This window comes from Triplophysa dalaica, chromosome 18 (assembly GCF_015846415.1).
Source record: "Triplophysa dalaica isolate WHDGS20190420 chromosome 18, ASM1584641v1, whole genome shotgun sequence".
In the NCBI taxonomy this organism is placed as follows: domain Eukaryota; kingdom Metazoa; phylum Chordata; class Actinopteri; order Cypriniformes; family Nemacheilidae; genus Triplophysa; species Triplophysa dalaica.
Genome location: NC_079559.1, coordinates 1,462,555 through 1,488,782, shown reverse-complemented (window position 1 = coordinate 1,488,782; position 26,228 = coordinate 1,462,555). Strand labels below are relative to the sequence as shown.

General features: G+C 41.3%; 1 protein-coding gene across 3 annotated transcripts; it reads left to right on the top strand.

The window, feature by feature from the left end:
• Nucleotides 1-32: 32 nt before the first annotated feature.
• On the top strand, nt 33-25,551 carry mtmr3 (myotubularin related protein 3). Of its 3 annotated transcripts, XM_056773096.1 has the most exons (20): nt 33-276; nt 3,193-3,271; nt 3,382-3,453; nt 7,910-7,999; nt 8,477-8,593; nt 10,865-10,947; nt 11,060-11,211; nt 11,417-11,513; nt 11,665-11,778; nt 11,992-12,182; nt 12,382-12,513; nt 12,689-12,800; nt 13,897-14,092; nt 14,474-14,659; nt 14,779-14,949; nt 15,498-15,643; nt 16,300-17,707; nt 17,867-17,977; nt 18,777-18,865; nt 23,415-25,551. In XM_056773096.1, exons 3-20 carry the CDS (start codon nt 3,451-3,453, stop codon nt 23,584-23,586), a joined length of 3,570 nt encoding a protein of 1,189 aa, XP_056629074.1. In that variant the 5' UTR covers nt 33-276; nt 3,193-3,271; nt 3,382-3,450; the 3' UTR covers nt 23,587-25,551. The 3 variants fall into 3 exon arrangements, with proteins under 3 accessions (XP_056629074.1, XP_056629075.1, XP_056629073.1); XM_056773097.1 differs by lacking the exons at nt 33-276; nt 3,193-3,271; nt 3,382-3,453; ... (1 more) ...; nt 8,477-8,593; nt 23,415-25,551 and adding exons at nt 9,329-9,877; nt 20,897-23,405; XM_056773095.1 differs by lacking the exons at nt 33-276; nt 3,193-3,271; nt 3,382-3,453; nt 7,910-7,999; nt 8,477-8,593 and adding an exon at nt 9,332-9,877.
• The last annotated feature ends 677 nt before the right edge of the window (nt 25,552-26,228 follow it).

Sequence of the window (26,228 nt, the reverse complement as noted above, 5' to 3'; positions counted from 1 at the left end):
AAATAATCAATTCAAACCTTACATATAGCCATTGGCGTCATTACGTCATTCTATTAACGTCTACATATCCGCCCCTCCTCCACGACGAGAGCTCCGTCTTCCGAACGTGATGACGCAATGTGCGTCTTGACGCCGGAGAGGCTGTGATGACGACGGGACTCCACAGTGGGACGGGCCGACTCTGCAAATGGCTACGAGGTGCAATTTGTCGATTTGTTCGTCGTTAATCTCGACTCGTGCGGCTCGGAAGAAAGCAAATTTGCAGGCTGCCATCAGGTGAGTGAAGCAGATGCTTTTGATCCGGGGTGCGGCTGTTTTTCGCGGTGTTTTGAGGCCTTATCCGAGGGGTCCGCCCTCCGCCTCGCGACAACAACAACAACATCAGACACCGACACGGGCCTCGGCTGAGGGGAAACGTTATAAATGCCTGTCTGAAGGGTTAAAATGCGTCGGGTCCCTAAGCTTGTTGTAACTAAGTACGTCTGACTTAAACTTCATCGCCGGAGAAAGCGGAAACGCGTCCGTTCAACGCGATTTCGTCAGTTTAGTTCGCTCGCGCTCCGGTCAGTCAGTGAATCAGCTGCCGCGCCACTGACTGACAGGTCGAGCTCGAGCCCCTGACAAAAAATTCGCCATGGCAACCAGCTTCTGACAAACATTCCCTATAGCGACCACTTTCTGACAAACATTTGCAATATTTGCAGTATCTGACAGATGCTTCTGGAAACCAGTTTACGATAAAAATTAAAACTGTATTACAGCGACTGTTATTGGGATGAAACGGATTGCAATTAAGCAATCAAATGTGTCTAAATTCTTGCTCTAAAAGGTGACCTTGTAAAAGAGAAAATGCACTTCGTATTAAAAATTAAATATTATTTTCATTTTCAGTCAGCAATTGTAGTATCTGCGGTATTTGGGTGACCTGCAATTGTGTAATGTATGGCACAAAAATGGTGTATGACTGATAGAAACTTACTTTCTGGATATTATAGTTTCTCATCTTTAATTGCAGCGATGAGTGATGTCTGTTCAATCCATTTTTTGGGAGCACCAGTAAGTGATATTTAGATGGAAACTGGTTACCATGGTGATTTTTGGAGGAGGCCTGGAAACAACGGTAACACGTGTTTGGTTTGTTATGCTGCTGGATGATTTTACAGTACCCTTCTGCTCTTGTTTTGGTGTCTGATTTCTCATGTGCCATGAACCCGTGTCATGGTGTTTGTTTGGCTGGAATGAAATGAATCTGGTTAGGAATTAGGCCAGCTTGCCTTATCATCGCACATGTGTGCCATTTAAACACAACAGTAGATTAAACATGAATGATTGTGCGTTTGCTATAACTGTGTGTGTAGTCTGGCTAATCGATTGTAAACTAGGGTAAGGGGGGCGGGTGTTTCAGTTTGTGAATGAAGCTCATGGTAGGCCAACAAATTAAATAATGGACATCAGTTCGTGGTTCATAAAATGAGGAAGTGTTTCGATACGTAAATCACACAAAATATCATTATGTCATCTCCAAACGAATGATCGTAGAGCGTTTTTCTTTTTTCCAATGGCTATAAAACATCTGTTTTTAATCTGATTTTAAAACGAAAGTTTGTGGAGATTAGAAGGCGTAGTTAAACTGTAGGCACCCTTTTCTTTGCTCTTCGTCTAACAAACTTTACTTTAGTAAACTTCAATGCAGTTTCTCTAACATAAATTCCACTTGGTTTGTATTACGTAATCCAATGACATTCACACTTCTAAGTTTCAATTTTAGGGTTCTTGACCACCATAAAACCATTAAACTATAGGAACTGTGCTTGTAGGTTTTATTAGATTAGACAGAACTATGCAAACCAATGTCAGTGCCATCGTTTAAAAAGCTAAATGCCTTGTTTTTATATACCAGTTTAATCACCGATGAAGTCATCAGAGGCAAATTAAAAGCTGCACCGTTCCCATGACACAAGCCCCTAAATGCTGTGTGCTTTTTAGTATAATGAAACTGAATCAGTCCCTGGGTTGGTTAAGGAATGAGAGCGCACAATCTGGCTTGACCTGAAGGATTGTGGGAGTGACACCTGAGATGAACAGAAACACTGAACGCTTCTTCTGCCCACCTGCAGTCAGATGACCTGAATGCAAGTCGAGAATTCTCCAGAAAGACTGTGTTTGTCACAGCGGGCTTTGTGAGTAGTTTTGCGAGGCCTGTGGTGTGCAAAGAGAACCTTCTACCTGGAGGTGTGTTTTTGGATACGGCCCAGTATGAAAATGTTTTGCTTGGGATCACGGCACAAGACTGACTCATTTTATTTAATACAATTTTTTGTTTATACATGGAACGATTCACATGCGATCCAATATTATAGTGTTGTTTTAGCATTCACTAGACACGGGACCAATCAGAAGAGTGACCCTCGTATCACCCGTTAGCTGTAGTAAACATGAGAGTTTGTCTGTGAGAGATATGTTTTATCTGTGGTTTCCAGCCTGCATGAATGTGGCCTCCACCGGTAGAATGCGTCTGTGCGTCTTCTGGCCATGAACTCGCTGCACACTGTCCATATGACACACAAGGTTACTTACATTGCACCCACTTAAATGGTTTGATCTGTGAAGACTGTTTCCTTATAGTTTGAATGCATGTGAAGTTAATGGGGTTTTTCCATAGTCAAGAAATTATAATCAAATGCCGTTTTAAAGGGCACGTCTTACTGTACAGATAGATAGAGTTCATGAAGTTAAGTTGAGTTTAAGTGCATATATATTATCTTGAACCCATCTACTGTATATAATAATGTACTTGCACAAGTTGATATAATACACTTTTAAGAGAAATGCCTTTTTCCTCCAGCAAAACACAGCTTATCTATTGTTGATGTCATGTTGTATGATTTGTTTCGTGCAGTTGTGCTAATCGAGGGCAAGGCGTATCAATATTGTGTGTTGAATATTTTGCTTGTTGACTTAAGAACAATTAAACTTTGAAATGTCGTTGTAAAGTCATTTGTATCCCCAATAAATATTTCATTATCAGAGATAATACTGGAGATGTTTGGCTGTCGTCCTTTCATTTATGTTTTCTGAAAGCTCTACACAACCACTCTAGACGCACACTTTTGCCCACAGAGATATTAACCAAACTGTGAAAAGCCACATTATCGGCGATGATGGTCTGAAATTTTTTCTCCTTCTTCTCAGGTTTCAATGTCATAACTGAGCTGCGGTGGTACACAGGATAATCTAAAACAAACATCACCTCTTTGCCTTCAGGATTTTGGTAAGAACAAGAAACATGCATGCTTCAGTTGCAACTGGGAAATATGTCTACAAAATGATACACCTGTATTTTCAGTATTTTATGTTTGAAAGTTGCTTTGTTTTATACAGACTAAAGTCAGCGAGCGAACAAGCCGTACAAGACAGACAGTACTGCACCCACACTCCTTCACCGTGGCTATGGTAAACAAACATTAACAGAATCTCTCTTTTCCTTCTGCACTGCTGCCCGACAGCGGTTCAGATGCTGAATGGGAAACTGCTCATTGATTGCTCTGGCTTTAAACCAGCTGAAATGAACGGCGCTCAGTGTCAAAGTCCTGTCCGGAATCAATGCTCTCTTAAGACAGACCAACTGACAAAAAACTGTGTGAATGTCACTAACGTGCTGCTTGTTATAAAACACTTCCTGCTACAGAATCTGATTAGATTTGCCATAATTGGCGCCTTGGCATCCATAAACACCATTTAGTATTCAAAAGTCCATCATCAAGACCATGGCTTACAGTCATTCGTCTACTTTTTAACACAGATAAACATGTCACCCATTAGAAGGAACAGAAAGTGTGCAATAACAGTGAGGTGTCTGCTTTGTTTCTCACGTTCCTGTTTGTGGGTGTTTGTGTATTTCTTTAGTGAATCATGCCTTATGCATGTCTGTGCTGACAGTTTTAACACATTCCTCCGGTCTCTGCGTGAATACTGATGAATGCGTTTGTTTATACATTCTTAATGAGTTGTGCGTTTTCTTGTTTATTTGGTTTTCTGCTTGTGTGCACTGTAATTCTGTGCCCATTATGGCCCGCCCCTGGTCTGGCCCCTCTAGTGTGTGTACTGAAGTGTGTATGCCCATTGTCAGCGCTACACACAGACTACTATCTAGTGTACACACACACACATACACATACCTGAAAGTTTTAAAAACGCTGATTTTGTCATTACAGACCTGCTTGTTTGTTTGGTTTATGCATGTGATTGCCAGATTACTCATAGAACAGTATGTGAGCCAGACCGATTAATGTCTGGTGTGTCATGCAGCCCCGGACTGGCCATGGGGAGAACCAGGACGATTCCCGGTGGCCTGTCGACTGATTTGGCCTGCTGCCAGCTATGCGAGCTGAGTGCATTTAAGGGCGCGTGTCCAGTTTTCTGCGTGAGCAAAATAATTCCGCATGCTTGCGGGGTGGTTCCTGCTCAGACACCAATATTGACGTACTTTGGTTCTACAATAACACGCTCTTGACATTTGTCTGTCAAAGCACGCCCTAAAAGACTGACATAAAGTTGGCTTGATGTTGGACGTTTGATTTTTGTGAATTTAGGGACCGTCAACAAAGTGACATACGTGCTTCTAACGTCAATAACATTTAAAGGGAAAACAGACGTAAAGCAGTGAAGGAGAGATTATTGACAGCACTTTGCAATTGTTTCTCTTCACACATACAATGTAAGCATATAATGCGTAAGGATAGAATGAATCTTCAGGTTAAGATAGACTTGCAGTCTAAATCATTTAAAAGTGCTTTTGTGCTTTGGCCACTTCATACATTTTAACATTTGTTTTCTTGAAACTTTCTCAAGCCGAACTGTATTTATTTACATGTATTTACTGTATTTATATAAACACACTGTCAGTCTAATTAATTGATGGCGTGTTGTGTGATGATCACAATGCATCCACATTCAATAAAAAATCGCTTCATGGTTTCTAGTTGTGGTTTGTGGTCTGGATGAGTGTGGCATTTCCCGGCCTGAATTTGTCTCTCAGTCCGGCCCTGAGGTCATGTAAGGAATCTTTGATGACTGGCCGTTGAATTCTTTGAAAATAATGCACACTCCGAGGTGGAAATGCGCGAAGTTGCTGTTACACTTCGGCATGTGCATTATTTTCTAAGAAATCAACAGACCAGAGTCAATTATCCCACTTCTAACACGGTTAATGACCAAATTGTTCTGATGTTTGCCGTCAATACATTTTTACGATATTTATCCTTGAATGCGCTTATTTCTTATAGGACTAATTTCTTACGCGTCTCGTCTAAAGCCGTTGCTTGGGCCTGTAGACAGTTATCAGAGAGCGAGCGAGAGGAAGACCGACAGAACTCATATGCTCATGAGTTTGCTTCATTTAGACAGAAAAGCCACAATATAGATATTTGTTTTCGTGGTATTTAATAGCCTGGTCATTTCAGAAAAGCATTTGGAGAGAAAACATGACACAGAGTTTTCTGTGCCAGCTGCGACTCTCACCGTGCCATATAAAGAGTGCTGCTGTGTATTTATTGGCCGTTTATCTAGTCCATAGACATATTTTTTCTACTTTAAGCCAATCATTAATTAAATAATTTTTGGTTATTTCAATGTTTCTACGTGTTTTCTTTTACCTGCTGATTGTGTCATGTGATTTGCCGCTTGCTTTCATTTTTCGTCTGGACAGTCCAGCACAGCACTGCCACCTGTTATTGTTGTTGAAATTGTCATGCTGTGCACATAGATTAATAGTTATTTCTTCTCAGACGATGGAAATTGTGACTGGAAGTCATTTTGTTTGTTGTTAGATCTTTATTCAGTGGTGGACAGTAGGCTTGGCGCAGTGATATCAACTGTTATTCAGTCGAATAATCTGGAACTACTTTATAGATGTGCGTTTGACTGAAAAATAATGCACACCCGAACCGTGAAACATTAGTCAGCCCATCAGAATGAAGCATTTCACAGTCCGTGGTATAATTGCTATTTTTAAACTGTATTATATTCTCTCCTGTCAACTGTCAATATCCAAAAGAGTGTGACATCACTGCATTAAGATCAATTTTTTTATGCTTTATAGTAGGGGTGGATGAAAAAATCAATTCACATATGAATCGCGATTTGGTCCTCTAGTGATTCTAATCGATTCGTAGACTTCAAAAAAATCAATTTTCTAGTTAATATAACAATTGTTGATGTTGTCGGAACAAGAAAGGTGGAACTTTTTCAAGAACAGTGCGGCGCCAAGAAAGTCGAGAGACCGCACAGCTTCAGCTCAGCGATGGCGGGGGTAAAAGAAAGCCCCGTCCCATTTTTAGCAAGGGCAAGTTTTTGGAAATACTTCGGATTTTATGAACTCTATGGTAGGATGGAGCTTGACAATACGAATGCAATATGCAAGCTTTCTAAAGTAAAGGGGAGTATTTTGAGAACACTTAACGTAAACACTCTCATCGAACGCCATCATTCCACCAAAATGGAATAAAATCTGAACATATATCACATTGAATTTTGAGGAAGAATCGAAAATCGTGAATCGAATTTTTATCGAATCGTGACCCCAAGAATCGATATGAATCAAATCGTGAGGTTCCAAAAGATTCCCACCCCTACTTTTATAATAAAGATCTCATACATGCATGTCCAAACCCCTCCACTCCCATGTTATTGCCAGTGTATACACATGCATCAAGCCTGCACCTCAAACTTAGTAGCGATAACAGCATAGACTGTCGAGAATATCTAAATGCAGACCAACAAGAGACTAAGTAGGCATATAATGGGTTGGTTTGAGTCAGTGGGCGGCACTTTGGGACACAACCTGATCCTGTCCTGGAGACTCTTATGTTTGAGTCAGACATGGCAACGTGGCCTGCTTCTCACACAGTGTGCTCCCTATTTGTGGAACCAGAGTCCAAACATTCTTTACCAATCTGAACGTTCAAGGCTAGCGCTGGCCCGTAGCCTTATTCCTTTGTACAGAGGTAAATGGAATGGCTTATGCTGAGCACGCTGGAGCCGTGAGACTGTGGGTGGATCTAAAACTACTCACACAGAGCGTGTCAAAGGCTCAACTCTAACAGGGTCTTTCCACACAAATTTACTTTAGGCAGTTATGCACAAACAGATTACTTGTTATCATCATCTAGACTACCGGTCAAAGGTCTAATTTTTCAGATTTTTGTTGCAAAGGCTTGAATTTAGTTTTGTGCATGGGGTAGGCAAATTATATGTCTATATTGGATTTTTTCAGCAAAACTAACAAAAACTAACCTCATAAAGTTGGTTGAAAGAACGATGGTTATTTTGTTTAGCATTTTTCATTACTACCTAATTCTTGATTTGCCGTTTGCTGTAGTTTAATAAAGAACGGACGTGTTCAAACTTCAGACTGCTTGGCTTTGTGTATGGATGTTCTGATGGTGTACGTGATCATAATTGCATTTGTTGAAGTGAGCAGCTATGTTTTACCATAGCCCAGTGTCCCGACATGCTTACGTAAAGCCATTCCACTGTATTTAGTTACAGGAGTGCCTGTCATGTCACAAATAACAGAAGTGACCTCACAGTCATGGCAAACACTGCCTTTGGTCTTACATCTGTTGTGCCGACCTGAACCCCAGCCAACAGTAGTACGGGTTTAGGAAATGCTGTGATGACTTTGTCCTCAGTTTACCTGAGCTGTTCACAGTATTAATCTCTGGTTTAGTCATGAGCAGTGGCGCAATGTTATATCCGTACCAGGTTGACGTTTGGCTGCAGAGAGCGATAAAACTGGTAAATGACTTGAGTCAACAATATTAACAACGTTTAGCATTTGATAAAGAGGCTGTTAGCAGGAATTTGTATTGCGTTTGTGATGGGTTAAATCTCGTGTTTTCTCTAACAGGAGGAGGAGGGAGAGCAGAGTCTGGAGTGCATCCAGGCCGATCACATCTTCCCTCGGAAGCCCCCCGTCCTGGAGGAAGACGACCTTCAGGTAAGCAGAGATTAAAACTTCTGTATCTTCTGCTTGAAGTGATTTTTCTTCTAGCTCATCGCCAAATTTAGGATTTTTTTATGTTTTGGCATTAATCAAGCTATCATTTGATTTTGTGCATCTTTGGATGTCCAATGCTGACAAGTTAATCCCATAATGCATTGCGCAATGCTCTGTGAAGGAGGTAGATACACTTAAGTGGCAGACTTTGATAGTAAATTTCTTCATGTCACTACTGAAAAGTTTCATCTAATAACAAAGTGAACTGCTTCTCCCACTTTGTGTTCTTTTGCACACTAAAGTATAGAGTTTATCAGTAGGCTAAAGCTAACCACTCCAGTTTGTAGAAAGGTTTTAAACAGAACATTTTCTTTTTCCCTTCATGTTTTGAAAATGTTAATATAAGTAAATGAAATTGGTGGTAGATGTTTGGTTGCATGTAAATGGTGGCATTCGTTGTCGATTTTGTCATTGCAGGTGCCCTTTCCAGAACTCCATGGAGAATTTACAAAGTACGTGGGCCGGGCAGAGGATGCCGTCATCGCCATGTCCTCTTACCGTCTGCACATCAAGTTTAAAGAGTCGGTTGTTAATGTGAGTGTCACATGTTTGTGAGTACAATTTTTACGTTTCGGACACACAATGTATCATTAGTTTGGTCAACATTTGTCATGATTGCGCACATAATTACGGGCCAGTGCAACATCGCCTGCTTATGTCAGAATCGGATTCTTTAAATAGAAATTGAGCAGAAAATCAAGCACTTGCCATTTATATAGTGAAGTATTTTGCTGTAGTGAATGCGTCTCGTGGTCTCTCAAAGACTATGCTGTGCTGGGAACGCTGCTAAATTTAGAGGCCACAGTTTATGTCAAGGGTATTTAGGGACGGCGTGCCGCAGGCGCTATGTGTGTGTATTGAACAGCTTGGTCTATTAGTTTTTCTTGAGCCTGTTGCCATGGTTGCAGTGGCTTTTTAATTGGGAATCAAACACCTCCATGCTTTCAACCTGATCAACCATAATCTGCTGTTCTGTACTACCTCAGCAGACATGATCCAGAAACCCTGTGCTCATGCCAGAGCCACTTTAAGAATGATTCTGACAATTCGACTTAAAAAGCTCTTAAATTTCGCTTGCTATTCTTTCATTAAGTGCATTATTGTCAACAAGCAAATATAATTGACAAACTTTGGTAGAAACCGACAGCATGCAGCATGCAGATAATGTCGGGGTTAGGTCGCAAATACACCAGAACTTTCTCTCATCTGTGCTCTTTGTTAGTGAATAGATGGATGGGGCGGATGGGTTTTCAGCTGAATGGTTCAGAGCTCGCACGAGCTGATTCATCAGATCTGATCTGTGACAGTCACATATTCACCAGAGTAAATGAGTGTGACTCTCTGTGTGCCTGTGAAAGAGGGTGTGTGTGTGTTCGATGTGTGTGTTTGAGACACAGTGTGTTGCGTAGCTGCGCTTGCGTGACCACAGCCCTATGAGTGAGGCAACAGAAGTGTTGTAAAAGCAACTGTACAGTTTGTGCACTGTGATATTTTGTCATCATGAAACATTTCATTATGGGTCACTCCACACCATGGTTAAAAAACGGTGACCGTGGAAATCAGCAAAGTGTGCGGAGTGATAATTTAAAACAGATCTTTGAGATGTTATCATGTGTGTTGCAGTCTTTCATGCCCCTTCAGCAAATACCTGAGGAATGTGGTCAGGTTAATGCGCTGGAATTAAACCGCAGCCCAGGAATGTGTGTACATCAAGCAAGCCAAAACTCGAACTGTGCACATTCATCTCATGATCCGGGCAAAGCTCTTCATTCTCTTTCTCTCTGTCTTTGTGAACAGAATTGTTCGTGTGAGGTGTCAGTAAGTAATCACAGAACGCTTTGTCTGCATGCTGTGGATAGCTGCAGTTTGGGGCACTTTGTTATATCAGTAGTTGCAGGAGTTGCATGGGGTTGGTCGACGTGTGATCACGCGCAAGTTCCAAAGATAAAAAGTGGAACTGCGTTGCAGAGCTGTCCACACACACCAAAGTCAAAGTCTGCTTTATTGTCAATTCTGCCACATTTACAGTGCATGCATATAGAGGATTGAAATTTCGTTACTCGCAGACCCTTAGTCTAACACAGAATAAAAATATATTTAAAAGAAATACAGATTTGGTCATATATATATATATGTGTGTGTGTGTAAAATACAACTTTACAAGCAGGGATATTTAAAAGAATAAAGAAAATAAAGTGCAAACCAATGAAATATACAACATAACATACATGTATGATTGCTGCTGACTGGCATGATGAAGTTCGAGCTTAATGTTCTGAAGCTGTAGAACAATGAATGATTTTGTCTAAAAACAAGCTGTAGACTTTAATCACTAACAAATGATGTTGATTAACTCAAAGCCCAGGTCTAAAGTTAGGGAGGTAATAACTGCCCTTTTTATTTGTGCAAAATAAGCTAAGTCTCAAGCTAAGAGCTTTTCCTAACTTGGATGTTTTTAACATTTCGGAGAAATATCAACAAATCCACGTTTACCAAGTTTGCGGTAAACACAGCGGCCCCTGCTTTTCAAAACACGTATTGCGATTCATTTAACATCTCTACCGACTTTAATCGTCACATATTGTAATTGATTTTCAACCGGCTCACAGTGAATCGTAACATCCCTACTTAAAATGTGTAAATCAGGTGGATTTAATCCTTTGCGAAGTTTGTGCTTAGTTTGTGGTCTGGGCACAGTCGCTGTGTGGTGTGTTGATGCTGAACTCACACAATAATGGCACTTGTCTGTCTGATCTGTCTCTTTCTGTCTCGCTCACTGTCTCACTCTATGTTTGTGTCTGTCAGGTTCCCCTTCAGATGATAGAAAGTGTAGAATGTCGGGACATGTTCCAGCTCCACATCACCTGCAAAGACTGCAAGGTCATCAGGTGAAAGACTTCAGCACTCACACACACACAGAAACGCAGCTGAAATCTTTGTTTATCCTGTTTGCCCGTTCGTCTGTTTCGTCTCTTGTCTCATCGCCATGTGTCTTGACAGGTGCCAGTTCTCCACCTTTGAGCAGGGTCAGGAGTGGCTGAAGAGGCTGAGCGCAGCGGTCCGTCCTCCCTCTCACATAGAAGACCTCTTTTCTTTCGCCTTCCACGCGTGGTGTGTGGAAAAGGAACAGCACGGGGATCTTTGCAGACCAGGTGCTTCATCAGATGCTCACGGGAGCTGTTCAGTGTTTTTATTGCATACTGACTCATTTTAACATTATTTTTGTCAAATCTTTAAAAGGTTAGAGATATTTGGATGACTTCCTCAGCTTGCCTGGTTAGGCACGACTGTCTGCCTCCCTCCTGCATTCATCACTTTCTCTTGTTTTTTACTTTCTTTATCGCCTCCATTGATCAGGTGAACATGTGACATCACGTCTTCATAATGAGGTGGAGCGGATGGGCTTCGACACTCAGAACGCCTGGAGAATATCTGAGATCAACAAGAATTACAAGTGAGTTTCATAACACAAATGAGATCTCTGTGTTTAAACGCATTTGAACTCATCCTGCCCGGGGACACGCAGATGACATTAGACGGGCATCAATCAGCCTCATGCCCTGCTCTGATAACACTGCCCTCCGTTTGCCCCCTGGCATTGCCAGGATGTGTTCCAGTTACCCTCAACTGCTGCTAGTGCCAGCCTGGATTACAGATACGGAGTTGGACAACGTGGGCACCTTCCGCTCCTGGAAGAGAATCCCTTCTGTGGTTTACAGGTCAGTCAGTCTTATATCTCGTTTTGACCAAAATCTAACACCAAGTTCAAGACGTGTTGAGCGCTTATTGAGTGTGAAAGTGTTGCTAGACACCATCACAGCCAATCAGAAGAGTGCATGGAGGAGATCTGTCACCACACATCAAAGGAGCAATGCTAAAACATGATGGAAAATAAATGATTGTTTATCACTAAGCTGTCCTCTTTCCTCCAGGCACCAGAGCACAGGGGCAGTGATTGCTCGCTGCGGTCAGCCTGAGGTCAGCTGGTGGGGCTGGAGAAACGCAGATGATGAGCACCTGGTGCAGTCTATCGCCAGAGCCTGTGCCGTGGACAGCAGCTCCTGTAAAGGCCTTTCCAACGGCTCGTACACCAACGGAGCTGACCTCTCCGATGTTGACTTCGGTAAGTGACACAGATGTCATGATACCAACATTTTATTTTGGGGTGAACTAGCACTTTAAAATCCAATACCGTAAAATCTTATTTACCCAGAAATCTTGATAGCCCATTCACAAGTTCGAATGATTTTGATTATTTCAATACTCTGCAAGCAGACATTGGGGTGGTTTGTTTTTAATACTCCTCTTGTTTCTTACCGTAGACTCGTCCTTGACTAACAGCTCAGAGGTGGAGTCAATGGCCATTCAACCTCGTAAACTTCTCATCCTGGATGCCAGGTCGTACGCGGCAGCCGTGGCCAACAGGGCCAAAGGAGGAGGATGTGAATGTCCAGGTGCTCTCTCACCCTCATTCTTCTGTAACATTAATGTTTCCTGTCAGGCATTCTCACATCTCACCATATGATAGTTCAATGAGTTGATTCATTACAAGAAATCACTGGTCTCAGCTCAGATGCTTTTGGTTTTATTTACGTGGCTGAGACAGATCTCTGTTGTTCTCTTCTATAGAGTACTACCCTAACTGCGAGGTGGTGTTCATGGGCATGGCCAACATTCATTCCATCCGCAAGAGTTTCCAGTCTCTTCGCGTCCTCTGCACCCAGATGCCTGATCCTGCCAAGTAAGCCTCCAATGAGCAGCTTACGCTGCAGTCGCAATACAGCCACCCAGCAGGGAGCATTTCATACGACAAATGATTCTCATAAGAGTGAGGCTGACCTTGAAGTTGAATAATACTCGTTTAAGGAGTTCTGGTTTTGATCACATACGTTTCTCCTCTCAAACTCTTAACAGCTCTCTGCTACTCCACATCTTTTCCTTCGATTGTCCTCGTCCTGGCATCACATCTGCCTGTGATTTCCAGTGCTGCGCTGTAGTTACTTCCTCTTCCACTCCTGTGTGTTTAAAAGTCAACAGTGTGTCTTCCAAGTGTAGTAATTCTCCCCCTCTCGTCAGTCAGTGCTGTATCTAAGCAACAGCCTTCCGTTTGTCGTAATAAATAAATCTGGTTCTCTTTTCTTTAGTCTGATTTAAATCTCTCTCTGCAGGAAGTTGTACTGCTCTTGGAAAGATCTTTTGGGCAGTTCCAGCGTTATGGACGTGACATTTTGCGTTATGGACGTGACATAAAAATGCTCTGAGAATTAAATTGTTACGATAATATTGAACCATCTGTTTATATTTTACTGAACCCTTGTTGATAGAGTCTAAACATAAAAATGTCAGTCTAATAAAAATATCTTAATTTTAAAAAGATAAATAAACATGCGTTATGGATGTGACAAAAATGAACGCGTTTTTGGGAAACAATAAAATTTGTAGGATTTCTGTAAAATAAAATACACAATCCTGAAAAAATAATTCCCAATGAATGGATAAGGGATGCCTCTTTATGGAACATAAAATACTTACTTTATAGTAATTTTCATTTGTCCATTTATGAGGAATATGTAACGTTATGGATGTGACAATCCTGAAAATGTGTTATGCTTTGCAAAACTAAACATTTGGTTTTGAAGGTTTATGAAGGTTGTTACACATTCTGATGATTTCCAAAACCAACATATTTTTGTGGTGACTAGTGAAAATGTTGGCATGACTTGACCTGGCCAGTAGAATAAAATCCTTGTTGTTGAGCCCTGCTTATATAAGTGAATTTGATTTTCACATAAACATATTCCAGTTTTCTTAACGCGTGTTTTTTTTTTTGTCTTCAGCTGGCTGTCTGCTCTGGAGAGCACAAAGTGGCTGCAGCATCTCTCTCTTCTGCTCAAAGCGTCTCTTCTTGTCTTGAACGCAGTGGACCGCGACCACAGGCCAGTCCTGATACACTGCTCGGACGGATGGGACCGCACACCTCAGATAGCGGCACTGGCAAAACTCCTGCTGGACCCGTTCTACCGCACCATTGAGGTGAGATCGAGCACCCTGAAGAATGTTCTGATTTATTATGAGAAGAATTTGTGAGCTATTTCACATGCTGAAAAAATCCATAAGGGATTATATTAAATCCTGCCGTTTGAAATGCGTACAAGGCCATGTTTATGTAGACAATGGTTTAGAGGAAACCTTCGGAAATATTTGTAATGTTTCCTGACCTGGGAGGACACTACTTCTGTTTCACTCCTTATATCCGTTCACAGACAAAGCGCTGAAAAGACGCGACCCAACAACCAAGTAACCTGAAACTAAACAGATATGACGTCTCTGTGCAGTTTGTTGATGCATGGTCATGTTTTTACTCAGTAGAAAGTGAATTGGATTGAATCGGTCTGATGGTGTTTGCATTCTCAGGGTTTTCAGGTGCTGGTTGAGACCGAGTGGTTGGACTTCGGGCACAAGTTTGCCGACCGCTGCGGTCACGGAGAAAATGCGGAGGACCTGAACGAACGCTGTCCTGTCTTCCTGCAGTGGTTAGACTGTGTTCACCAGCTCCATAGACAGTTCCCATGTTCCTTTGAGTTTAATGAAGCCTTCCTGGTGAGAGGCATAAACGCAAACCTTTATCTTTAAACTATAAGGGATTTTGAGATGATTGTTAGATGTTCTTTAGTTGTCATAAGAACCTGCACTGAATTCTTTTGCTGTGATGTTGTCAGGTGAAGCTCGTTCAGCACACATACTCGTGTCTGTTCGGGACGTTCCTGTGTAACAGCGGGAAGGAGCGTGAGGACAGACACATCCAGGAAAGAACCTTCTCTGTGTGGTCTCTCCTCAGACCTGCCAACCGCTCCTTCAGAAACATGCTCTACTCCTCCCATTCTGAGAACGTACGTTCCCTCTCTCCGTTATACGTTCCCTCCTTTAACTTCACCTCAAGTTTGACCTCTGTGTTCTTATCTCTATCTATAAACATGAAGCTTCGGAGAGTAAACATGCATTCCTGGAGCTGCTGTGTCTTTTCATTTCCTGTCTCTTCAAAATATAATTCTATATATAATGCTTTTTTTTACTTCAGAACAGCAGGTGATGTCTGTTGTATTTTAATTTAAAGTTGATCCTCACATCTCATCTCATAACCGAAACAATGTTTGTATGATTCTCATAAATGTGCCGAGAACAAGCCGTTTCATATTTCACATAAGATCAAAAGAAAGAAGTAATTAAACTTTGCATGGAAACGAAACCTATTTTGAACAGATGTTTGCATTGCAACATTATTGCATCACGACAATGAGAATTGGGGTCGCATGCTTGCTTGTCATAAAAAATAGGCTTCATTTTCTTTTATGTAAAGTACTGATCTTTGATCTAGCCATATTACTTCAGATTAACAAACACACTGTCAACCTACCGGTCATCTGCTCTTTCTGCCCAGGTTCTCCATCCCGTGTGTCACGTGCGTAATCTCATGTTATGGACAGCTGTTTACCTCCCCAGTTCTTCACCCACAACCCCTTCAGATGACTCCTGTGCCCCCTACCCTGCACCTGGTGCCAACCCTGAGGACCAGCCCCTGGGCAGGTAATCCTTTCAACCTGAAATCTCTGTACAACATCTTGTTTCAGTTGGAAGCGGTCTGTTTATCCAGCATCTAAATTGACAGAATTAGGGAAATTAAATTTGTAATATTTTTATATTGAGTTTTGTCAAAAAAAAATGTGAAATGTAGTAATGGGACGTTTACATTGTAAGGGTGATTGACATTTTACATCTTTTGCGCAATAAAAAAAATATAGACAAGCGAGAAGCGTGCTCAAATGGGCAGCGACACGGTTGCGATGTGAAGCTCCCGTTTTTCTACGTGCGTAAGCGCCAACTTTTCAGAATGCCACACGCATTGTAAACGTCCCATTACCACAGGTCATGTGAGAAGAACCAACCAGCCAATATAGACAGGCTCATGAAGATGGCATAAATTCAATAGCATACTTTTTGCAAGGTATCTTCAGTGCATAAATCCATATATCCTTTGTTTATACCCCCTTGACTCAATGGCTATCGCAGCCCAGGGTTGCTTAGCGACGCCAGGAGAGCACAAACTCCTAGGCGCTTTGGAAAAATAGGAAAGAGCACTGCGGCTTGCGTTTTTAGTCGCGAAATGTGAATCGCCTCTAAAGCAGTTTTTTTTTTCTTCCTATAAGCTAACTAAGATTGTTTCTGTTGTTTGGTCCAAACAGGCGTCCGAAGACCCGCTCATTTGAAAACTTGCCCAGCGCTTGTGAAGTTGGAAACCCATTGACCTCGAATCGACGTTCCAGCGATCCCAGTTTAAATGACAAGTGGCAGGACCATCGCAGGTCTCTGGAACTCAACATTGGGACGGGGGCTGACAATGCTGTATCTCCAGACCCAGAAGGGAGGGTCAACGGTCAAACAGGGATGGGAATTATAGGAACAATACCCAACGGGGGTGCAGGGGATGTCAGGTTGCCAATGATGGAGGGTGTTGATGAGGCGGAGCTATCCCTGACAGTAGGTGTGGCTGTGGGTCAGATGGAGAACATTCTGCAGGAAGCAACGAAGGAAGACTCCGCACCGGATAATCGTAGAGATGCTAAGACAGATCACACTAATGATACCTCCAGTTTAACGTGTGCTAACGGCCAGATGAACGATGTTGCACATTCAGACGTAAAGCGCAGCAATGGTGGTATTGTTCAGACACAGCAAACCGCTAACGGTCAAGCCGAAAGCATCATAGAGCGCAGCGTGAATGGACATTGTTCAGAGGACGGAAGTTCTGAAGAGTCCTCTGCTCTCAGTCAGGATACTTCAGGAAGCCAAGACTCAGAGGAACTAGCTGAGGAAGCCCTAGAGGATCATAACCTCTCTTGCAACACATCCAATTTACCTCCAAATGGCCTTAGGACTCTCATTAATGGCTTCGGGGTTGAGAAACAGGGATCTCCCACCGACCCGGAGGCCAGATCTGAGCCTCTTGAGAACGCTGAGAAACGCCTTTCTTTGTTGGAAAGCTCCACAGAGACGCTTACGGAAGACTTAGGAGTCCGGCCACAAAGTCTGGGACCCTTGACCTTTCCACACCCACTTAAAACCTCCACAGAATCGCCGTGCCTCAGACAAGGTCTCGATGCAGAAACTGACCCGCAAGGCACTGCCAGGACTTTAAACAACATCCCCAAACGGCCGTCTCTAAGTGCCTTTCCACCCTCTGACCTCCATAATCCCGTCTGTAACGGAGACTCCCCGGACCCAGAGCCCTCCACTCCACAGTGGGCACGCACAAACGGGGAACGACTTAGCCGACAGGTATCGCTCGCCAGCTGCGGCTCGCTGACTCTCCCCGCTCGGGGCGTTTGCTCCCACCATCGGTGCCTGCACTTGGGATTTCTGGGACGGCCGAGCTTCAGCCCTCCAGAAGCACCCTCGACCCGGAGCCATCTAGATGACGACGGGTTGACCCTGCACACGGATGCCGTTCAGCAGAGGCTGAGGCAGATCGAAGCGGGTCACCAGTTGGAGGTGGAAGCCCTGAAGAGGCAGGTACAGGAGCTCTGGAGCCGTCTGGAGAGCCATCATTCTGCTGGGATGCCGCGACTCAATGGAGACATGGGAGATGAAGTGGTAAGCATGGAAAGCATCTATGTTGTTTAGGACTTGGCATAAAGAAATTTCCCAGTTAAACATTGAGAAGTGTCTCGGTTCACGTGGGTCTTGTCGTCCATGCTTGCTGATGCCTCTATGGAGAGTTTTATAGCTGCCTTTTTTCTGTCTTCCTGTCAGACCTCGATCACAGACTCTGACTATAACCTGGAGCCCAGCTGTCTCTCCCGCTGCAGTACTGAACTCTTTTCTGAGGCCAGCTGGGAGCAGGTGGACAAGCAGGATACTGAGGTACACCTGAGGAACACACCTGTAGAACACACCTGTGGAACGCACAACTGAACACACACCGGTAGAACACCCACCTGTTGAACACACACCTGTGGAACGCACAACTGAACACACACCTGTTGAGCGCACAACTGAACAAACACCTGTATAACACACACCTGTGGAACACTCAACTACACACACACCTGTTGAACACTGACCTGTTGAACACACACCTGTAGGAAACACACCTCTGGAACACACACCTCTGGAACGCACAACTGAACACACACCTGTGGGGGACACACCTGTGGAAGTTACCTGAAAGGCCAGACAATCGTATGAATAATCGACACGTTTCAAGACTGTTTACAGACTGTTTGCTCATTTGCTTTATTTATATGACTATTTCTGTGATGAAGACTTTGAATTTATTGAATCAACATAAGATATACTATATTTGTTAGCAAAGATTTAAAATCTTGAAGTTTTAAATAAAACAATAAAATGTAAAAAATTTACCAGATTCACCTTCTTAATACACATGCGTGTTCTTATTTTGCACAGTATTCCTAGGAAATTAAAAATGCTTTGGTTTCATGATCTTTCATGAAAACCTCATAACTTTTATGAGAAATAATATCACCCAGTTAAAATGTTACCTAACGCAATTCAACCATGATCCAAAATGTATTGGGTTAATTCCCACTTTTACTCTCGCAACACATTTCTCTTCTGTGTTTTTCAGTGATGTCTCATTTTGCCTCTACTGAGCGATTTGACCTTTAAGTTCGAGTTAAAAGTGTATTTGTGTTTGTAGGTGACCCGCTGGTACCCAGACCATCTGGCAGCGCAGTGCTACGGCTGCGAGAGAGGGTTCTGGCTGGCCACTAGAAAGCACCACTGCCGGTATGACATCATCACACCAGACACTCGTCTCTTTGTCTTTCGCCCTTGATCTATCCCTCATCGTGTCTTTACATAAGGGCTGTCTTTTCTTACCTTTGCTTGAACACCTTTGTCTCCAAAACATCTCTGCTTTCCGTCGGACAGAAACAGAAATGTATTGGTGAGTTGGTGTGGATTTCAGCATTTACTCGCAACTCATTTCTGCAGCGTTTGTAAACACGCCGGATTTAGTCATTTGACAGTTGGACAGTTTGTTGAATCTGCTAAGCGCTCTTGAGTAAACACACAGAACACACAGCAGTGATGTGGGGACAGGAAAACTGAAGTTACACAAGATGTTTTTATTTTGAAGTTTATAAAAACATGCAGCATAGTTTAAGTATTACAGTAAAGGCTTGTTCTGCTGTCTGCATAGACATCTACCTTCTATGACAACATCCTTGCCCATTCTTTGTGTATTTTAAGTAGTTCACATCGCATTAAAACAAGCACATATTGATTCAAATTTTAGATTTAGAACTGTTTTTATTGATTGTATGTGTTTAGAACTCCATACTGAATGAAAGATATATGCGTACATATAAAGTCATTCAGCATTTTAGATCATTTTTTAGCTTTTGCATTGCATTCTGGGATAGTCTTCTCCAGGAAAGACACGTGTGCTGTGTCCCAATTTGCATACTGTCCATCCTTAATAGTATTTGAAATTAGTATGTACCAAATCATAGTAGGCTGAAATGAGTATTCTTTAAGTACAGGGGTCACATGGTCTACTGTTTCCGTGAGTAGTTTAGTGACCCTACACAGCATTAAAAATTGCTGCACTGAATTATTAAACGTAAGTATACAGTAAACATCAAGAATGAATAAATACTTTTATTCTTTTAAAAACAAAGAAGGGCTGTGTTTTGATGATTGCGACGGTTAACAAGGCAAAAAGCTGTTTTAGTTTTTAGTGTGTTAGTATTTCCCAGTTTGTGCAGAAGTATGCGAATTGGGATGCTGAAATGGAGTCTTAAAGGGAACCCAGGGTATAGAGAGATATATGGCTTAATTCCTTTTAAAAGCATTACACTACTAGCATTTGTCATTAGAAACACATCAAATATGTTAATTTCTTTAATAAAAAAGTGAATGTAATACTTATTTTAACCTAAGGAGGCCGCTATGTTCTTTTTCGATGACAAAATGGTTGCACACACAGGCAGCCTAACTGAACACAGACACACTTATCAGTTCTTCAGTAAATGTTAGGTACTGTATGATAAAAACTATATGAATAATGCTTAAATAATAAAGGAAGAAAATAAAGTGGAATGGTGTATTTTCATACATTTTTATATTGTTGGTCAGAAACAATACAAACATACATATTAATAACCAAAATCATTGCGATTGAATGTATACACAATGTATTTACACAATGGCATTATAAGATGTATTTTAACCCTACGTTAACTGTTTGATGTTGATTTATCAGCCTATTGTCTTCTCTCTCTCGGTCATTATCTGTCGGGGCTTATATTCACGTGTGCTCTAATACAGAATAAATAACCAAACCGCAAGCATCTTATTATTGTTAATGGTGGATGATGATGTCTTAAAGATGGTCATTTAAAGCTATGATTTAATGCACGTTTACCTTAAACAAACGCTTACTTTAAACATTCTTTTTTTATGGCAGACTGGCTGGCTTGTGTCATGAGGACATACCTCCACCTACTGTCCCTGTGTATTTATACACCTGGTCTTATGTCTGATGTCTCATATTTATCTTGTATATATTGAAAACGTGTGTGCTAGAGATTGCAACCATTTGACGTCACATATTTTGAGGTGGAAAATGGCGGCCTCAGAGTAAAAATATTTTGTTCAAAGTGCATGTATACTGTGATGTACAGTGTTTTTAATTTCACAATTATTAAGCCACACATCTCTCTAAACCTAAGGTTCCTTTTAAGATCCCCAGACAAAAGACAGCTTAAAGGTTCTGGAACAGAGCTCAAGTCTTTATTTTTTCCCCTATCACAGAGGCAAGGAGCATATGGAAGAGGTTTGGTGAGGATTGTCTCTTTCACATTGGCCTGTTAATCCTGCATCGCTTCCGAGTGTTTCTAATCCTCTGCTCTGTCTTCTCATGGGCTCAGATGAAGCTCTGTTAATGTTAGGGTGAAAGGTTTGGGGAGGAACTGCGCTGTAATATTTTGAGTGGAGACTAATCGAAGAAGCGTTGACACATCATAATGGGCTCATGAATATGGGTTGTGTTAAGTTTCATGAAAGACAGCATCATGGATGTTGTGTAACCCACAAAACCAGTTTTCCTTCTGTCTGTGTGCATGTGCATTTGTTTCTAGTGGGAGCGGTCGTTGGATTTGCATGTTTTAAGCACCGGTGTATGTGTGTGGCGTGTAACACGGCAGCGTGTGAAGGTTTGGCCAGGGATTTCATGCACCTCTTACTAGTTTGTGATGAATTACAGTGCAGTGAATCTGCATGTGTCCGGGTTTTGGTTACTCCTTGAACAATTGTTGTCATAAGTGTTGACAGAATGAACAGCTTGTGTTTTGTTCAAATAAAAATGTTTAAATTGAGGCTGCCAATAGATTCAATTATTGCTGATTCTTATTTTGTAGTTTTATAGTCATTTAAAATCAAACATTTTTATTTTCACATCACTATCAGCACGTGTCCAGTTACACTTTGCATGGTACATACACAAAAACGATTCTAATAGTTTTCTACTATGAAAGGATACAGTGACTGAAAAGAAAAAAACTATAGCAAATATACCCAGCTGTGGAAAAAATTTGAGACCATTTCAATATTATTTTCTGTTTTTCTTAATGTACTAATTATTGGTATGTGTAAGGTATAATTTTATTTTTGTCATCCATAACATATCAATATTTCTCCCAAATTTCCTTTATTTGCAGAAAATGAAAACAGAAAAGATGCTCTGTATTTTGTCGGACCACAAATACTGCCATGAAAACAAGTTCATGTATTTAAGAAGAGTAAAAAAAGCAATTGAAAAAAAATGATTTTGTTGAAATTCAACAGACACTGGACTGGAATTAACACAATACATCTAGAAATGATGATTCGAAATGAAAATTTGCAGGGGTCTCTTAATAATTTTCTGCGGCTGTATGTATATTTTAGCACTATATTCATTAATCTGGTAATTATATTTCCAGCTCTAGTTAAAATGGTGTGTTATTCATAAATCATATACTGTATGAAATGTTTTTTTAAATAGGTTTTTCTCACTCACGTGGTTTTATGATGTGCAAGGCGCAGATGGAGTGCAGCAAGTGATTTTCCTCCATATAGGAATTGAATATCAAAAACTCAAAGTACATAACCTTAACCACGACCCAAACTTCTGTCAAACCTTACTTGGAATAAACACCAGCCTTCCGTTAAAAGAACGAGCCTTTAGTAAATGGATAAAGGGACACATCTTGTGTTAAGAGTTTCTTCCCTATAGAAATCCATCATAAGGAAACAGCTTAATGTACCAAAACAACAATCACGGAAATCCAAAATAAATACATTTGTTAATCACTGATATCAAACATATAATTGATAAAAGAAAAGTTTTATGTTCTCAGTTTGTTGCTGCCTTGAGCCACGTTATGTGGTTTCTTTAAAATGAACTTTAATGAAGAGCAAGCTTAATGTGAGACTATTCTTATCCCTGGAATAAGTACTTGTTCTTTTAACAGCTAGTGTTTATTATAATTAAGGTTTAATAGAAATGAGTTTTTAGGTAGTTGTTGTTTCGGTACGTTTCATTATAATGGACTTCTATGGGGGAGAAATGCTTAAAGATGGGGTAACACACGCAGTTTCGCCAATCTCACATTAATCTTGAGTATCTATACAGTAGTATTGCATACATTGCATCTTTGAAGAGTTTTTAGTTTGATCAGATTTATAAAAGAGGGATACATCTGAACGATTGTTTCTGGAAAAGACGAGCTGCAGGAGTCAGGCAGGGGGGGCGAAACTACAGTACGAGCACACAACACATCATCACATTAATTCCTTCTGCCGTTTGCCAACAAAACACGGACATATGACTTCATTTGACCTACCACGTGCAGTTCATGTCCGGCATATTTTAGCAATGGGACCGTAACATCTCTGTTTCAAACCATCTCCAATTCCAGTGATATATCCACCGTTTATATAACATCCATGACTGAAATGCCTTGAACAAACAAACACACCTCAACTTCTCTCACTATCGCAAGAGTAACGAGCTGCAGCTGGAGGCCCACAGAGCAGCCTATCTTGATAAGCGGGTCTTCCTATCGCTCGTCCAAACTTTTGCTACACTATAAAAACACCTTTTATGGTTTTTAATCGATTTCCAAAGTCAAAGACGACACCGAACACAGGTATTTTGAGTTTGTTACAGTGAATTCCTCTGGAGAAAAAAAAATAACTTCAGGCAGTGCCGTGACGTCATGTGCAAACAACCTATTACATCCGTTCTCTGTCTAATCTCTCTGTGTCCTGTCCTCTTCTGCCACTGCAGGAATTGTGGGAATGTGTTCTGTGCCAGCTGTTGCGATCAGAAGATTCCGGTGCCGAGCCAGCAGTTGTTTGAACCCAGCCGTGTGTGCAGGTTGTGTTTCAGCAACCTGCTGGTCCCGGCGCCGTCTCTGGAGATAGAGCTGGAGAAACCCATCACGGCCAGCTCCAACTGATCTCAGACCAGAACCAGGCCAAGCCACCTGGACACGTACAACTGCTGAGGACCCAAGGGATGAGTCCAAGAAGGTTTTGTGGGGTAGCCGCCGTTGTGTTTTCCCACCCCGAAAGGGAACCATGTATATACGGGAGCGTACAGGAAGGAGTCCGGGAGGAGGATGCTCAGCACTTTCAGTTAGCGTTTGCGGATGAGACTGCTGAACGTATTTTGCGATTCTTGACCGCATTGAAAGCTTCTCTTTTAAGATGAACCATGCTGCGTGTAGAGAAAGTTTTATTCACGGCCAGCGGAGGATTCGCTTGTTTTCTTTTTCTTTTCTTATTTTTGAATAGGACTTCCTGTGTCATCATCTCTCAAAGATTCAATTTCAGCTGCGTTCTTGGGAATGCTGCTTGGTGAAAGGTGCTTCTGGGACACGGGCCGAAACGTGCTAGATTTGATGGAGTTCTCATCTTTATGTTTCGAGTCGCAACAATATCTGTTTTCTCTGGTTTTTCTCTCTTTGAAGAACCCTTTTCTTCTCTTCTTTCTCTTTTTATTGTCAGCACAGGTTAGCAGTCGACACATTCTGGGGTTTTCCCGCACACATTTCCTGATAAATTACAGACTGTTCCATACTCAAGGTGTGCTCGAAGACAGGGAATGATGTCAGCATGGGTCGCTAGAGGGCGCTCTTGGCTCTCTGATGGGATCTGTGGATGTCGGCTGGTTTAGTGACTTCTCCCGATTCTGAGACATTCTCACTAATGCATTTTTTGTAACATAAATGCGAGACAAATGAGATAATATATTAGAATGATAAAAGAACCAGACGTATAGCATTTAAGATGAGAAATTGTATAGAATTCCTGAATAGTGGCTCACTAAATTAGTCACCAAATATAAGTTGTGTTTGCTTCCCCCAGTTGTAGTCATTTGGGGTTTTTCTTTTTAAAATCTATTTTTTTTCTTGTTTTTCTAGCAAGCGCTTAAAAAGATGAACCTAAATACTTATTTTGGAGAAGGGTTTTCTCTGAAATGCCCTGCAATTTTTCTTTGATGTTAACATTTCATCCCTTATTTATTGTCACCTTTTTGTACGTTCTACACACGCAGGAGAATCAGTGTTGACTGGTGGATGTGTGGTAGCCGCACTGAATATAGAGATCCCAAAAAACAATCACACCGTGTCTACACGGGACGAGACCTGCCTGATGTGACATGACAAAAGACATAAAAAAACATTAAAACATGTTAGAATTTTAAATTTGGCCCACACTGGATGTGGCACGTCTGGTGCAGACGCGCTGTTACACACAGTGGAATGAAAATTGAGAGCGACGCACAAATCACAATCAGAATATTGTTTATTTACCCGTCCTGGTTTATTTTATTTTGTTGCTGAATTTTGACCCCCAACCAACAGATGTGGGACGAATAGAAATAAACATTCTGTCATTATTTACTTGCGTTCACGTCGATTAAGTCTCGTATGGAGGACATCCAGACCATGTCAGAGTGAATCAACACCTTAGAAGCATCATAATAATAGTGCACACAGCTTTAAAAGACTTTGTCAGATGGTCTTCTTCTTTACAGCATGAAACTCAAGCCCTGTAAAGATTCTGATGGACACGAGCAATAGTAAATAATGACAAAGTGGTGTATTCATTCTCGAGCCGTAAGCTTTACTTGCTGTCAGATGTAAGGGAGTTCCTGGAGGTTTGCATTTGTTGATGTGTTGATAGGCGTTAATCTCAGACTGATCATATCTGCACCTCTCTTCAGAAGTCGGCGTAAGAGTGTTGTCAGTGTACACCGTGGAACTGCTTCTGCATTAACGCCAATCCATGAATGTGAAAATTTTGTTTCGTTTTTCCAGAAAGATAAATCCATGGTTTATATTTTGCACATTGGTAACCATCAGAAATAGACACTGTTGCAGACTTCCATAAGAATAAAACGTGGGATTCCAATCGAACCGTCTCCTTGGGTTTTTCCACAACTGTATGTGTGTAAATATATGCTCAACACCGCTGTCCTGGAAGTTCTTCAGTGGATTCAAAAACACACACTTTGCTACTTCCGAGATGAAGTTTTTTGATGTTTTGAAATTGTTTGGAGTTTTCCAACAAAATTGATCAACTTTAAAGTGTTCAATCAATTTAGTCCATTGACCACATGAGCTTTAACATTCGATTGAATTCTAAACTGTACACAACATTTTACAACTTAATATGTCAATGTAAATAATTAAATGTGTTCAGTCAACAATCTGTTTGTGTTGGGACTACATGAGAGTTAAACGTGTTGAAACAGATCAAAGGTTTTTCACTTCCCGTTAGACTGGATACGAGACACAAAATGTAAACAGAAGTGTTATTTAATGCATTTTTAAGAAATGATCACTGAAAACAATATTCTTACTGCTTTTCCAATTTACTTAAGTTAAATCAACACAACTTTGGGTAAATTTGGTCACAACATGATTTTTTACGTTACATCATATAACTTAATCCATTCGTGTTAGGACAACAAAAGGAGTTGTGTTGTGTGAACATAAATTGGTACAATTGGGCAGAGGACTTATATTTCCCAGCATGATTTGCGTATAACTGCATTTTGAGAGTTAATTCTTTAACATTGAAATCCGATAAC

Coding starts and splice junctions, on each gene's coding strand:
- mtmr3 (XM_056773095.1), top strand. CDS start 9,560: ATGAAACATTTCATTATGGGTCACTCCACACCATGGTTAAAAAACGGT. Junction 11,212..11,416: donor CGGGGATCTTTGCAGACCAG/GTGCTTCATCAG, acceptor TCCATTGATCAG/GTGAACATGTGACATCACGT. Junction 14,660..14,778: donor AGTTTAATGAAGCCTTCCTG/GTGAGAGGCATA, acceptor TGATGTTGTCAG/GTGAAGCTCGTTCAGCACAC.